Here is a 13,513-nt window from a genome sequence, read left to right on the forward strand (position 1 = left end):
GAGAAGGGCAACGAAGCTGGTGAAGGGTCTGGAGCACAAGTCTTGTGAGGAGCGGCTGAGGTTTGTTTAGTCTGGAGGAGGGTCGGGGGGAACTCATTGCTCTCTACAACTACCTCAAAGGATGCTGCATGAAGGTGGGGGTAGGTGTCTTCTCCCAGATAACTAGAAACAGGACACGAGGAAACAGCCCCAAGCTATGCCAGGGGAGGTTTAGAATGGATATTAGGAAGAATATCTTCACTGAAAGGGTGGTCAAGCATTGGAACAAGCTGCCCAGGGACGTGGTGGAATCACTATCCCTGGAAATGTTTAAAAAAATGCGTAGATGAGCTGCTTAGGGACACGGTTTAGTGGTGGACTTGGCAGCGCTAGGTTAATGGTTGGACTTGATGACTCAAAGATCTTTTCCAACCTAAATGATTCTATACATTCATTCCACCACACTCATATCAGTAGTATACCATTTCCCAACACCTGTGGCTATTAGTACATGCTAAGAGTTCGTTATTACTAAATGCACAGTAAGACATATAATCAATAACTGTAAAATAAATCTTTTGCTGTTCAGATTTAAGTAATTAAGACATGCAGTACTAATACTGAACTTCAAACAAGTATGATAGCTTAAAACTGATCAAAAGAAAGAGACACAGAAAAACAAAAACAAAAAACCCACAACCCACACCGCTATTGATTTCTGAGATTACTTCACTCACACAATAGGTCAGCACAAAGGAAGAAAAAAAAAATCCAATCAACATCTCCACAAGGAACAGAATTGGAGCTTAATTGAAATATACATTATATCATAAAATATAAGCAAGCAAATTTTGCAGTAAGCTTCCCGTTTTATTTTTACCCAGTAATTTTAAAACAAGCAAAACAAACCAAAATCTACACTATACCATACAAGGTGATAATAATGTTAGTAAAGTGCCTGCTGAAGAAAACAATTCAGAAAATATGACCACATGAGAAACAGTGTGTTACTGTGTGTCATTGCCTCATGGTATCACAGCGTGCCTTCAGATCACAGGATTTCAGATGAATAGGAACAGGATAAAAAAAAAAAATATTCATTTGCTTACAATCTATGTCTCATTACAGCACAGCGGAAGAAAGAAATAACATCTCATAAGCTTAAAAAGTGTAAAAAGACTGAGACTAAGAGAAACAAAGAACAACTTCATCTGAAAATGAAAATATTCTAGTTCTATAAGATGCAAAGAAAGCATCTTGAAAGGTACAAAAACCCCACTATATGTTAACTTTGCAGATCTGAAGTGAAATGAACCAGAAATGGAAAAGATAGAAAACATATTTTCTGCAGTTTTACATATAAGTAAAGGAGAAGATGCTAGAAGTCAAATATGCTTGTGAAGAATTAATATTTAAATATCACTATTCTGAAAGGGGAAAACAAAACCTTTATTCATTTTAGTTTGGTTTATTACCAACAAAATGACGATTGACTGATTTTCAGCACAGATTAGTGCTGATGTTACTATGAAATACACAAATAAATTAGTATTTTGTGACAACAAAGTCATAGAGAGTTATAAACAATCATGAAAACAATGCTAAATTGAAGTTTCATACATACTTCATGTAATTTTTATAAGTTAAAGCCTCTACCCAGCTCAGGAAATGTTGACAAGTATATTAAAAAAAATAACTTTTAGTATCCTAGATATAGATAAATACATGTTTCCGTCTCCTGTATTTGAAAACCTTACTACATTTACCAATACCTGTTTTGAATGACAGTGTCTTAAAACTAAATACTAGACAACCTAAGAGCAAAAAGGCCTTGTAATTTAGAACTTTGCAACTACTGATTTTTATTTTAACTTGCAAATTAGACTATCAGTACTTATGTTTTAAGAAACATAATTTATTACTGTATTCATAAGAATATAACCAAACCTTTTCCCGAAATTATTATTTCTTCAACAGGAGGAAAACTATGCTTAGAGTTCAGAACGTGTTTTGGTAATTGAGGGGGGGGAGGTTTGTCTTCTTGAATGATATTCTACCCAGCCACACCATTTTTCCACCACACACCCACTTCTTCCTGCCATCAGCACTTGAAATTTCTGCAGCAATTCTGGAAATCAACTAGAAGATTCAAGCTTTATGACCTGAACAAAATCCCTAGACAGAACTGTTACAACTAGCTACAGTATATCAGTAATCATCTGTACCTTACTTACTTGTGGTACTCACTTCATAATACCAACTTCTTAAGAGGTTGTACTAAAGACGAGAAGGATACATAAGTGAAATACTTAATACTTGCTCACCTGTTCTTAGAAGGGGTATTGCGTTTTCCAAGATGGAAACACAGAACTGAGGAAGGCTAAGTTGCTTCATCTGTAATTCCAAAGTGTCCTCATTGTCAGTATCTGGTAGGTCAGTATGTCCTATGTCAAGTGGGGAATGCAGAGAGATTCTGGAGTTTGCATTTGCTTGAGTACTGTTTCCACTTAAAACAAGCCAAACAAACAAAACAAAACAAACAAAAAAGAGACATAGTTAACTCCTGCAAAGAGAACACTCACATATGTACAAATGTTAAAAATAGCATCAAGTATCTTAATGTCCTCCTTCCTTCAACACATAGCCTTCCTTCCATCCCAATCTTTCTCTGCTATCCACCAGTGTTGCAGGAAGAGGTGGATTTTGTTTGGTTGTTTTTTTAAATGTCAGAACAAGTAGCATCATAAGTGAACACCTACTGTTTTGGCTGTCATCTTCAAATACACTTAGAAATGTGTACTGAAAGAAATACACATGCAATGAACATGATACTGCAAAAGAAAAATCAGTTTATTTGAAACGTTATTTTTGATGGACAAAGTCTACCAGTTGCTTGAAGCAAGGCAACTTACTAAATCAAATTTCAGCCTGAACTATACCTACTACATTAAAACCATTCTATGCAGCTAGCCACAAGAATCCTTAGAAGGACTATTAAGTAATCATGCCCTATATTCAAGCCTGTAGGACTTCTTCGTCCTTTGTAAAACAGAAAGCATTCCCTTGCCCAAGAAAGCCTTAAGTGCAACCAAGTGATTTTATATATATTTTTATTAAAAATTATGAGATTTATATATAGTTCATAATTTTATTCTTTTCCAACTGCTTCCAAAAACAGTCTAATTCTGTTGGCGGGAATACAACTCAGAACAAATGTTTTTTAATGTTTTTTCTTATACTAAACATTCACAGTCTTGAATTGCTCTAAAAATCTGTATGACTGTTACAGTTGGGTTTTGTTTGGTTGGTTTTTTTATTATTGAACAAGCTGAAGAAAATTAATTCTGGTATGACTGTGTTATATTATATTGTCTATCTAAATATACAAGATGCCTAAAGAATAGCAATTAAGAATTTAAAAGACAATGATTTTAAGAGGTCAATAGAAGACTATAAGCAAAATAGAAGAGTTCACCAATATGTAGTGATTCTGATTGCACTTACCAGAGGGTAAGGAAGGAGAGGTATCAACCATAAAAATAATTCAGAAGAGGAAAGGTTAAGTTTCCAGGCAGAATTTAAAACAGACAAACAGACAGATTGAAGAATCTCAAGATTTAAGAACAGGGAGAAAGAAGAGTTACATATAGAACAGCAATAAACAAATAGTTCATATTACAATTACGTTGAAAAAAGACAAGATTCATTAAAAGCAGCTCTTGATATCAAGCTCTAAATATCAAAATCAGCGATGTCAGAGCAAGACTATATTAATTTCCTTCTATTGTATTTTCTATTCAACACCATGTTTTTCCTTATACTGTCTCTGGGCTAAATGATATCTTTGTAAGAAATGGCATTCACGGGCAGTAAGCAGCTCGACTGCAGCGCACAGGATGCAAAAAGATAAAAGTGTATAGTCATGAACAGCTCATAGTATGGCCTTATACGTTTAATAAATTACCACTCCCTAGCTTGTACATGTCTCACCATGGCCTTAACTGGTGCTTCTGCTTATGTAGATCTCCTTACTATGCCAATAGCCAGGCCATCCCTATCTCTTGCACATTACACACCAGCTACTATAAACTTGTTAACTGTTCAACTTGAGAAAATGGTCAGGTCCTAGAATGCGTAAAGCCAGGAGTCTGTTTACAGTGCCACATTAGCTACATAATTAAAAAAATGAATATATTAGACATAAAATGAGTAAAACCAAACTTTTAATACACTTACAATTAACTACGTGAGCTATTCTCGTCTGTCATATCACAGTCTATTTAAATACCTAGGAGTATTAGTATTAAATACCTAAGCCAATATACCACAGAGACTCAAAAGAACTACCAACAAGCACACAGTAAAGATTCACAAGAACTTTTAAATTCCCATATACTAGAAGACATTGGTTCTTGAACAGCAGCTTTAATTCTGATGTATCAAGATAAGTAACAAAATCACATGCAAACAGAAACCTCAACATTTTGATGGCATGCAGACAATTTATAATTTCATATTGGAGTCAAATTTTTAGGTGTCACATAACTGAAATTTGTTGTCAGATTTAACAATGAAGATTGAAGACTTCAATGGAAAACTTTACACAGCACAGAATTTTTGACAATACTGTACACCGCTACCTATCAGATGGCCATTCAACTTGTAAGAATTTACGGGGTCATCTGGTGAAGAAAAAGACAAATTCCTGACTTTACAGCCACAGCCTGAATAAATGCTTTTCTGCATCTTACAAATATATACACAACCAATAACAACTGATACTAAGAAAACGCATTTAAAATGTTGGTTGAGTACAGAACGTGGCAGGTAAAACTCATCTTACGTATTGTGAACACCACTTAAAAAACTAACTTTTTAACTCCAACATGGTTAGAATTTTCACAGGTTAACAAAACTTGCACATCACCCCCCATATTGACAAGGAGTTGATTATATAATCCTATATTAATCATTTTTTAATTGAAGTGTAAGTTATTTCCTATTTTATACACCTGGAAGATGCTGCATCCCAGTCTTGACCATCTCCTCTAGGACGCTGAACTGTCCGTCCAATCACAGATGGACGAGGGCTACTACTTCCAGGTGATGGATTCTGAGAACGAGGAGGACCTCTTGCTTCTTGACAGTAAGATATAGATGAATTCTGGGAAGCTGTGCCTTTATGTAACATAAATTATGCATTGTCCATTAGTGGAGTCCATTATTCTTAAAGATACTACATAGTGAATCAATGGTAAAAGTAACTAAGGTAGGATATGGAAAACACCAAGTAAACATTGGCAAGCTAGGACAACCTATCACTGCCAAGTAGCAGAGTTTGGAAACTCAATTCCAAGGCAAAACCACTTGAAAAATTAGTTGAATGACAAAACTTGAGTTTTAAAAATACAAACATAGTGTTTGACTAAGGCTACTGGATTTCTTGATAACTTAAGTAGCAAAGAAACAGCCAGTATCTTTTATCAAGACAACAAATACAGTGGCAATCTTAGGAACAGAATCAGACCACCAGTTAACAGAAACAAAGCTGATTAATGTCAGGTGACAAAATGGAAACAGGCAGATCATTATAATTAATCTATACCATTAAATCTACAAAATTTAAGTATTAAGAACATTGTGGAATAGCCCTAATTACTTTGAAATACAAAACAATGATTAAACCATTTTCAGCCATCAGAATAAAAAATAAAATTAACATAGCTTATGAAATTTGGAACTAAGTTGTTAAGCTCTAATAGTTTGAAAACTTTTCTGAAACTTGTCTGCCCACTTTTATTTTACAGATTTCCTTTAGTTTTATTTAAAAATCCCTCTCCTGCTGACAAACAGTTGCATACTAGGAAAAGTTGATGAATGTAGAATCATAGGAAATTGTAAAAATGCGTAGAGTACTTTAAAATAATGCAAGTACTCAAAAAAATAGTTACTAACATGAATAGTAGTAAACACCATGTTTAGCAAAACAGGTTCACATGACTGCATTTGCTATAAACCTGTGGGTTGGCTTTTTTATTATAATTATTAGTTTTAGACAATCTTACCTGTAGTAAAAACACACCTGTATTTCAAATATTTGAAAATACCTACCTTGCTCTGTGGAAGAAAAACTTGGATCTCTGTGAAAGTTAAGTCTGCTTCTCAACAAGATGCACAACTGTTGCAGGCATGACACAGCCTGCAAAGCTAACCGATGTCTTCCATCTCCTCCAAAAGCAAGGTTTAGAAGAGACAAAAGGCTCTGCAAATAAAAAACCATGGACACCGGCAGCTGAACATCAGTGCACCTTCATGAACAACTACGCCAGCAAGAGTCTTGCACTAAATATAGTTCACAAACGTTTCTAAGTGTTTATAAATCACAGAAAAGAATAAATAAGTTTAACTACTGTTTTCTTACTGATGCAAGACTACCAGTCCTAAAGAAAAAGTTGAGTTCCAGCCTGTATTTCCAATACAGGCACGACTTTCATTAGGGGAGCCCATTAGAGGCTGTACATATGACAGTGACACAGTTTTATCCTACCCAGAAGAAAAAGTATTACTCCACAACACACTTCATTACTGATTAGCAATAGATGTCATTACAACAAGTAACTTTCTAAACACAATATATAGCTAATGCCTCCTTTACTATGCACCTGGAGTTCACATAAAGGAACTTTTGTTTAGAATCAAATAGTATTATTATTTACATCAATTCTTACCTGGCACAACTTATAACACAGCACAATAAAAACCTTAAACTTTATGTGAATTCTTGCCTGTATAATCTTTGGCCTTTGAAGGAAAATCTCAGCAGGAAAATCTTGCATAATCACATCCTGAAGAAGCTCACACGTACTCCAAATTAAACTTTGGTTGTTACTTCTCAAAGAGCTAAAAATGCAGTCCATAATTAAATATGCATTAAAACAAAAAAAACCAACGAGTAGTCATTAGCTTGAACAAGTCTCTACAAGAAAGTTATAATCACAACACTGAAGAAAAAAAATGCTGTAGTTCTACAGCCGTAACATTTTTAAACTTGAATCATTCCTTAGCTATGCTAATTCTCTCTACAATAAAGAACTCAAATCCAGCTGTTACCAAACCACATGTAAAATTAAGTTCCCAGAATATAAATAACTATTGATTCTGAATTTGAAATTAAGATTAGAAAGACTTGAAATTCCCTGTGAAGCTAGTGATCATCTCAGTGGTATACAGCAAGTAATCTAACGCTTAACCAATGTGAAAAATTCTTTCATTACTAAAGTTCATGTATAACTTAAAAGCACTTGAATTACATATATGGAAAATCACATAAAGTACAAAATTTATTAGTTATTCTCTAACATGTATATTAGTAAATATTAAGAACCTCTTGGGTTTCTACTTCACTTTTTTCTATTTTTATTGTTTCAGAAACCACTGTAAAAAATAAATTTAAAAAGTCAAATGTGTCCAGTTTTAAGGATCTGTTTTCTTTTTCTAGACTTGGTCATAAGGGAAATTAAATATTAAAGAGGTTTTCCAGCTTCAGATATCTTTCGAAAGAAAAAAAAAAAAAGAAAACAAACAAACAAAAAATCCCACCAGAAACCTATTATAAGAAAGCTTACAATTACAGTAGACTTGTTAAATAGTCCAGTCCATGACTGGCTACGCTAAAAATCTATCACAGCTCTGTCTCATCTCATGAAGAAGCTCAACTACAGACATTTTCCCTGGGCCACAGGCAAACACTGTTTTCCTAAGTGAAAGTTAAAAAACAAACAAAAAAAAAAATCACTGCAGAAAGACGATCTGAACAAGTCAATGCCTGGATAAGGCATTGCACCTAAATTTATTGGCCTAAACCTATTTAAGCTAATACTGAAAATATGGATTTCTCTGCCAAATGGCCGCAGGGGTAAAGTAAATAAGGATTTTATTCCAGTTTGTTCTAAAATTAACTGAATGAAAACTTCGGCTTGAGACATTTAGAAGACAGACTGAAGTGTCATGAACAAAGAAAATGTACTCTGAAGTAAATGTAAAGAGTGACATTAGCAGAAAAACTGTCCTATTACAACTCATTGTTTATCAGCTCAGCCCAACTTTAGCACAGCTTTTATGATAATTTATGAAAAGCTATCTCATTAGGTTATTTACAGGAACAGTCTAATGATGTGTAAGGAAAAAAATTTAGAACCACGCTTAAGAAAAATAAAGCCTACAAACATATTGTAAAGTTTCTATTACCGTACCTTTCATTTGATGAAAGAACATGTCTATCTGTTGAAGTCAGAGTTAACCAAGGAAATGTGGAAAATTTCAAGCATTTCACTGTACAAAAGAGAGCAGACATTTTGGAGTATATTTTATAGAAATATTAGACTGTAAATTTTTGACTTTGCCATGGAAATATACAAACTATTCACTATCTGAAATAGAAATACCTTTTACTAAATATAAGCTTTCACAAAGTCAAGTGTTTCTAATGAGAGTTTTCAGCAACACCAAAAAACCCTAAGGTTATCTAAAATCAAAATTAAATACATTTATTGAAGAAAATTCTAGCAAATAGGAAACACAGCATTAGTGGAAGAGTACCTGATCCCCCACTGCATGCATTCAATCAAATCTTAGTTTTGTTCTGCTACTAAAGAATACTTATTAGCATGATCTCTAAAAAAGAAAAATTGACCTCATGCTTTTACTCTTTAAAGCAGTAGAAATTACAGTTGTTACTAAATTATGACACACTAACTTTTTAAGTTAAAAACAGCCTTAAAGTTACATTAGTTAAGAGTTTGTAATAATTATTGTGCAATTCCAAAGATAGCTGATACACTGATAAAAAAGTAATCTGGTGATTTACATACAATAACTCCAGAGTCATATTTTAAAAATCTAGTTCTCAGCACCATATTGTATGTTGAATATGACACTCTCTTGTGAACTACTACTAGACTGATACAAGCAAAGACTTGCCAAAATAATATTAGTCTGTGTTTGTCAGTGAAACATTTCATATCATTTTACTGACAAAGAAGTGTAACACTGGTTTCCATTTAGATACAACATAAAGATTTCTAGAGCACCTAACCTAGTTTTCTGAAAAGTAGAAAGGTACTTCAGACTAAGTTTGAAATAATTTGGTAGTTGCAGTTGAAATAAAACGGTTAACAGCCACGTTTGATTATGGAACACAGATCTTCTGAAAAGTATTAGCAATTTAAATGATTTTTTAAATTACAGCATATCTGATCATACTTTACATATTCCAACCAGTCACACTAACTATTTACTAGAAAAGAGAAAGTTCTATCAAGATGAATGTCCTTTCTGTAAATATTTATATATTGTAGTTTCTGTGATACTACATTTCATAGAATAACAACAGGAAAAAAAAATAGCCATAATATTTGTAATGGAATTAAATCTAAATTACAACTCAAAGCACTTTCTGTAAGTAACATTCTTATTACACATACCAACTGTTCTTTTGGGAGGTATTTCTAACTGTGGCACATAACTTCTACTTTGACAAAAATATCCTGTGCATAATTCCTCTTGAGGCAGAACTGAAAGAAATAAAGGGTAAGTGTGAAGGGTAAGTTTAAAAAATGTACACTAAACAAAAAAACAAACACCTAAACAAAAGCAACACTCAATCTATCTTCATGATTTTCCTAACTGCTTCCCTTTTGCCCTTGAGTTTTGACCTATTAAGGAAACAGATTTAAAATAGTCTCAGATGATCAGGGAAGTGAAGTAAAAAGAGTGTGTCTATGTTTATTTTTTACAATCATATTCTGTAACTGTAAAGATTTTTCCATTTTCTTGCACTACATCGCATACCATGCAAGCAATAGCAAAAACAATTACACAAAATGCGTTGCCTGGTAGACAACTGGCAGCCAAAAAAAAGTTTTTCTTCTGATCGACCTACATAGTAAAAAAATTAGCTGTTAAAACTAACTATTTAAAGCCTTTTTCTACCAAAAGTGTCTTTTCAGGTCAAGCTAAAAAGTTGTCTCCCCCGTATGCAATATGTATATTATTAAATACATACAATTAATACACAAACTGTATGACAAAATACAGACAAGGTATGTAAACTTAAAAACAGTCTCCCCAGAACACAGTATTTGTTCAAAGGACCAAACTAAATAATTCCCAAACTACTAGTTTACAATTTTTCCCAGTAGCTGAAATAGAAATAGCAAGAAAAATACAACACTCCTGTTACTAAGCATTAAGATTATTTAATCCACAAATGCATACAATTTACATCATAAGTAGAAATTATGAACAATACTTCAAAGGGTAGTTTTAGAAAGATATAGCTTAAGAATGCATATATCAAAAGTTATTATACCATTCTCCACACTGTGGCAATTGGGTAAAAATCTGCCCCTAGGTGGGAACAGGAAAGAAAAATGAAAACAAAAAAGGTCAGGGTGGGATGGGTATCACCAGTCACCACATCGTTACAGCAAACCCAAAGTCCAAGCATTAGGCTTGGAGCAGTAGGCACTCCAAGCATTAGGCTTCAGACACAACAGGATAGTTTTGTGTCTGTGACCACACAGGATAAGTGACAGAGGTGTGGCCATTACTATACCATGCAGTGTAACAGCAGTGTCTTTCCCACAAGAACTAGGATGAAGTAAGGACCTTCATATTATGTAAGTTTCTCCTCTGTGCTAAAGTTTTTAAGGCAGAAGAGGAGAACATGGGTTTACTTCTTGACTTCATTGAAGAGGAACTGTAAATGACTAACAGATAATAAGCTAGATAACAGAAGCAAGTAATAGCACTTCACATATATTTAAAGTCCTTTGCACATAATATGAAATTGTAAACAAAGGTTACCTATTTTTCTGTGACAGATACTTATCCAAAACTATGGAGACAGTTTTAAAAATCACTGTACCAAGATCACTTACAGCTTCTCCTCCCTTCCCTTTTTGTGTTTTCATTTGTTTGTTTGGAGTTTTTTTTAAGATCTGATTTGCTCTCAAAATCAAAGTCTACTATGCAAAGAAAAGCAGCAAAGCATATCAGCTTAATTACAGATTTGTTCAAAGCTGCCACAATTGCTGCAAAAGGTATCTCTGAAAGTTACATGTGTCCTGCCCTTTTTACATAATAGCAACCAGATATCCCAGACTGAAGAAATGGGCGGAGAAGGTCTGATTATAAACATCAGGACTATTCTTGTGCAGAGAATTCCATTACAAGAATAGCACTATCTGATTTATCTAAGATCACACCTTCTCTGGCAGAATCCACTTACCATACACTTCACTGATCTCTCATTAATAATTCACCTACTATGCCTGAAAACATCAGCTTTTCATAGCCTGGAAGCTTGTCATTTACATCATTTCCTTTTTAAATAAATCACACTTCAAAATACGATTTACCTGGCTGATCTACTGAAGGCCGAGACAGAGTTTGATAACATACTGATAAAGAACTAGAAGGAAGTCCAGAAGGAAGGAAAAACAGTCCATCCAATATCCCATCAATTAAGGCCTGCAAGTTTGGATCCACGTTGGGGCGAAGCTGAGAGAAGAATTCCGCTGCACCAATTCCAATCATTTTCTGGCCAGCAGGTGGATGCTACATTAGGACAAATAACTGACAAAAGTTAGCCTGAAGAATCACAAGGTCCCTTGGGGGGGGGGGGGGGGGGGGGGGGGGCGCTGTACACACCGCACCGGGAGGGACACAGACACAGCAGTGGGGAGAAAGAAAAGAACTGTTAACAAAACTGAAGTTATATTTTGGGGGTTTTTTGCTTAGCCCATCCATCGCTACCAAGGACGAGATTTCTTTTCCTCTGTATAGGTGCTGTTTATAGTGTTTAAAACACAAGAATGTAAGAATCCAAGATCTCTGAAATTTCTGTGTTTTCTCAATTACACACAAAATGAGAAAGTGAAGAAGCAGAGAAACTGAAAGAGAAACCCAGAAAAGAATGATTTTTTCAGCTCTCTGACCTGTTCCATGTCACTCAAATTGTTTCAATTTTTGTCTACACCCAGTGGCTTTATTATCCCTGTCTTTGTAAAACTCTAAAATCTCATTACACAGAGCTACAAAACCAAATGATATCCAGTTTCATTTAGCTTCATCATCCCGAAGGCATATAGGTTAAATAGAAATAAACGTTAATATGTCCTACCTTGATCAAACTGTTCACAAAATGTAGTACTTCCTCTTTCATTGGTACGACTGGAAAATTGAACCACTCCAAAAGATTAAGGAAAAGCATTTTATCATGGACCAGATCAGCATACGAAATCAAGTTATGTTCCAACTTAAACAGAATAGTCTTCAGAGATCGTTCTCTTATCTCTGCCAGTTCATGACCTGCCCAAAAAAAAAGGGATTAAAACCCCCGTAAAATTATCTGACATAACTGATTTGTTACTTGGACAAACAGAATATTGCCAAAGATTTGTGAAAAAAAAGCTGGCTTTTATGCTGTCAGTATTATGCTTACCAGTAAGACAGATACAACTGCACTCACCAGCAGTAAGCTAATCAAGTATGTTTGCACGGTGTAAAGTGGTGAAATATTGTAAAATATACTGATATAACCTGGTGCCAAATCCAAAAGAGAATGGCCTTTTCCTTGAGGCACACAACTAAATTCTGAAAACCTCTACCGTACCACGTTGTGGATACTGACAACTGCCTCCGACTCCCAAACCGGACAAGGATCTCCCCAAGCCCGTTGCATCGAGAGGCACCACGTCTGCAGGGATAAGCCTGGGGCATCTCCCAGGGAAGCACCACCGGCTGCCCCCGGCCCCTCCACGTCCGCAGCGGGGAGTCGGGCAGAGAAGCAGGGAGCGCCGGGGGCGGGCGGCCGAGCGGCAGCGGAAGCCGGGCAGGTGCAGCTGCGCCCCGCGGCCGTCGAGGCAGGAACCCCCAGCCCCTCCCCGCCCGGCCTGCAGCCGTGCTCCCACACGCCACCAAGGGGCCTGCCGGGCAGCGCGGCGCACCGGTGGGGGGCAGGCCCCTCACCGCCCTCCCGCACACAGCCCCGCGGAGGGGGCGAGACGGCCGCGGCGCCCCTCGGCAGCCGGCCCCGCTACCCCGGGAGGGAGAGGGGAGCCGTTACCCAGCTTCCTGACGAGTGACGGTAACTCCATCGCGCCCCTCTCCGCACTAGCATTCAACGGCCGCGCCGGTTCCGCCGCCAGCCCGCCCTTCCTGCCCAACGGCGGCCGCGGGGCACCTTGGGAAGCGTAGTCCGGCACCCGCCGCTTCCTCGACCGCCCTCGGCTGCGCGCGAAGCACGCCGGGAGCTCCCGCCCCCCTGCGGAGCCCTGGGGCACGCCGGCGGGAGCACGAGCAACTACAACTCCCGCGCGGCCCCGCGCCGAGTACTAGCGCCGCGGGAGGCGGGGCGGGGCGCGGCGGGGCGGGGCCTCCCCTGGGCACCGGCACGGCCCGGGCTGGCAGCCGTGGGCGGGCCGCGCACTTCAAGGAGCTGCGCGTTCGCGGCCGCGTGGCGCGGTGGGCG

The 13,513-nt window shown here is 37.1% G+C and overlaps 1 protein-coding gene across 3 annotated transcripts in view; it reads right to left on the reverse strand.

Annotated features, from left to right (window-relative positions):
* RTTN (rotatin) overlaps positions 1-13,239 on the reverse strand; it is an 89,802-nt gene extending 76,563 nt beyond the window's left edge. For 2 of the 3 annotated variants that reach the window (XM_056332081.1, XM_056332080.1), the window contains exons 1-9: positions 13,109-13,239; positions 12,164-12,351; positions 11,400-11,598; positions 9,462-9,551; positions 8,232-8,310; positions 6,765-6,879; positions 6,091-6,241; positions 4,992-5,157; positions 2,304-2,485 (exon numbers count right to left, since the gene is read on the reverse strand). In XM_056332081.1, coding sequence (XP_056188056.1) covers positions 2,304-2,485; positions 4,992-5,157; positions 6,091-6,241; positions 6,765-6,879; positions 8,232-8,310; positions 9,462-9,551; positions 11,400-11,598; positions 12,164-12,351; positions 13,109-13,139 — 1,201 coding nt within the window. In that variant the 5' untranslated portion in view covers positions 13,140-13,239. Of the gene's footprint in view, positions 1-2,303; positions 2,486-4,991; positions 5,158-6,090; positions 6,242-6,764; positions 6,880-8,231; positions 8,311-9,461; positions 9,552-11,399; positions 11,599-12,163; positions 12,352-13,108 lie in introns of those variants that run through there. The other variant, XM_056332082.1, reaches the window with a different exon arrangement.
* Between the last annotated feature and the right edge of the window lie 274 nt (positions 13,240-13,513).

This window comes from Falco biarmicus, chromosome 3 (assembly GCF_023638135.1).
Source record: "Falco biarmicus isolate bFalBia1 chromosome 3, bFalBia1.pri, whole genome shotgun sequence".
In the NCBI taxonomy this organism is placed as follows: Eukaryota; Metazoa; Chordata; class Aves; order Falconiformes; family Falconidae; genus Falco; species Falco biarmicus.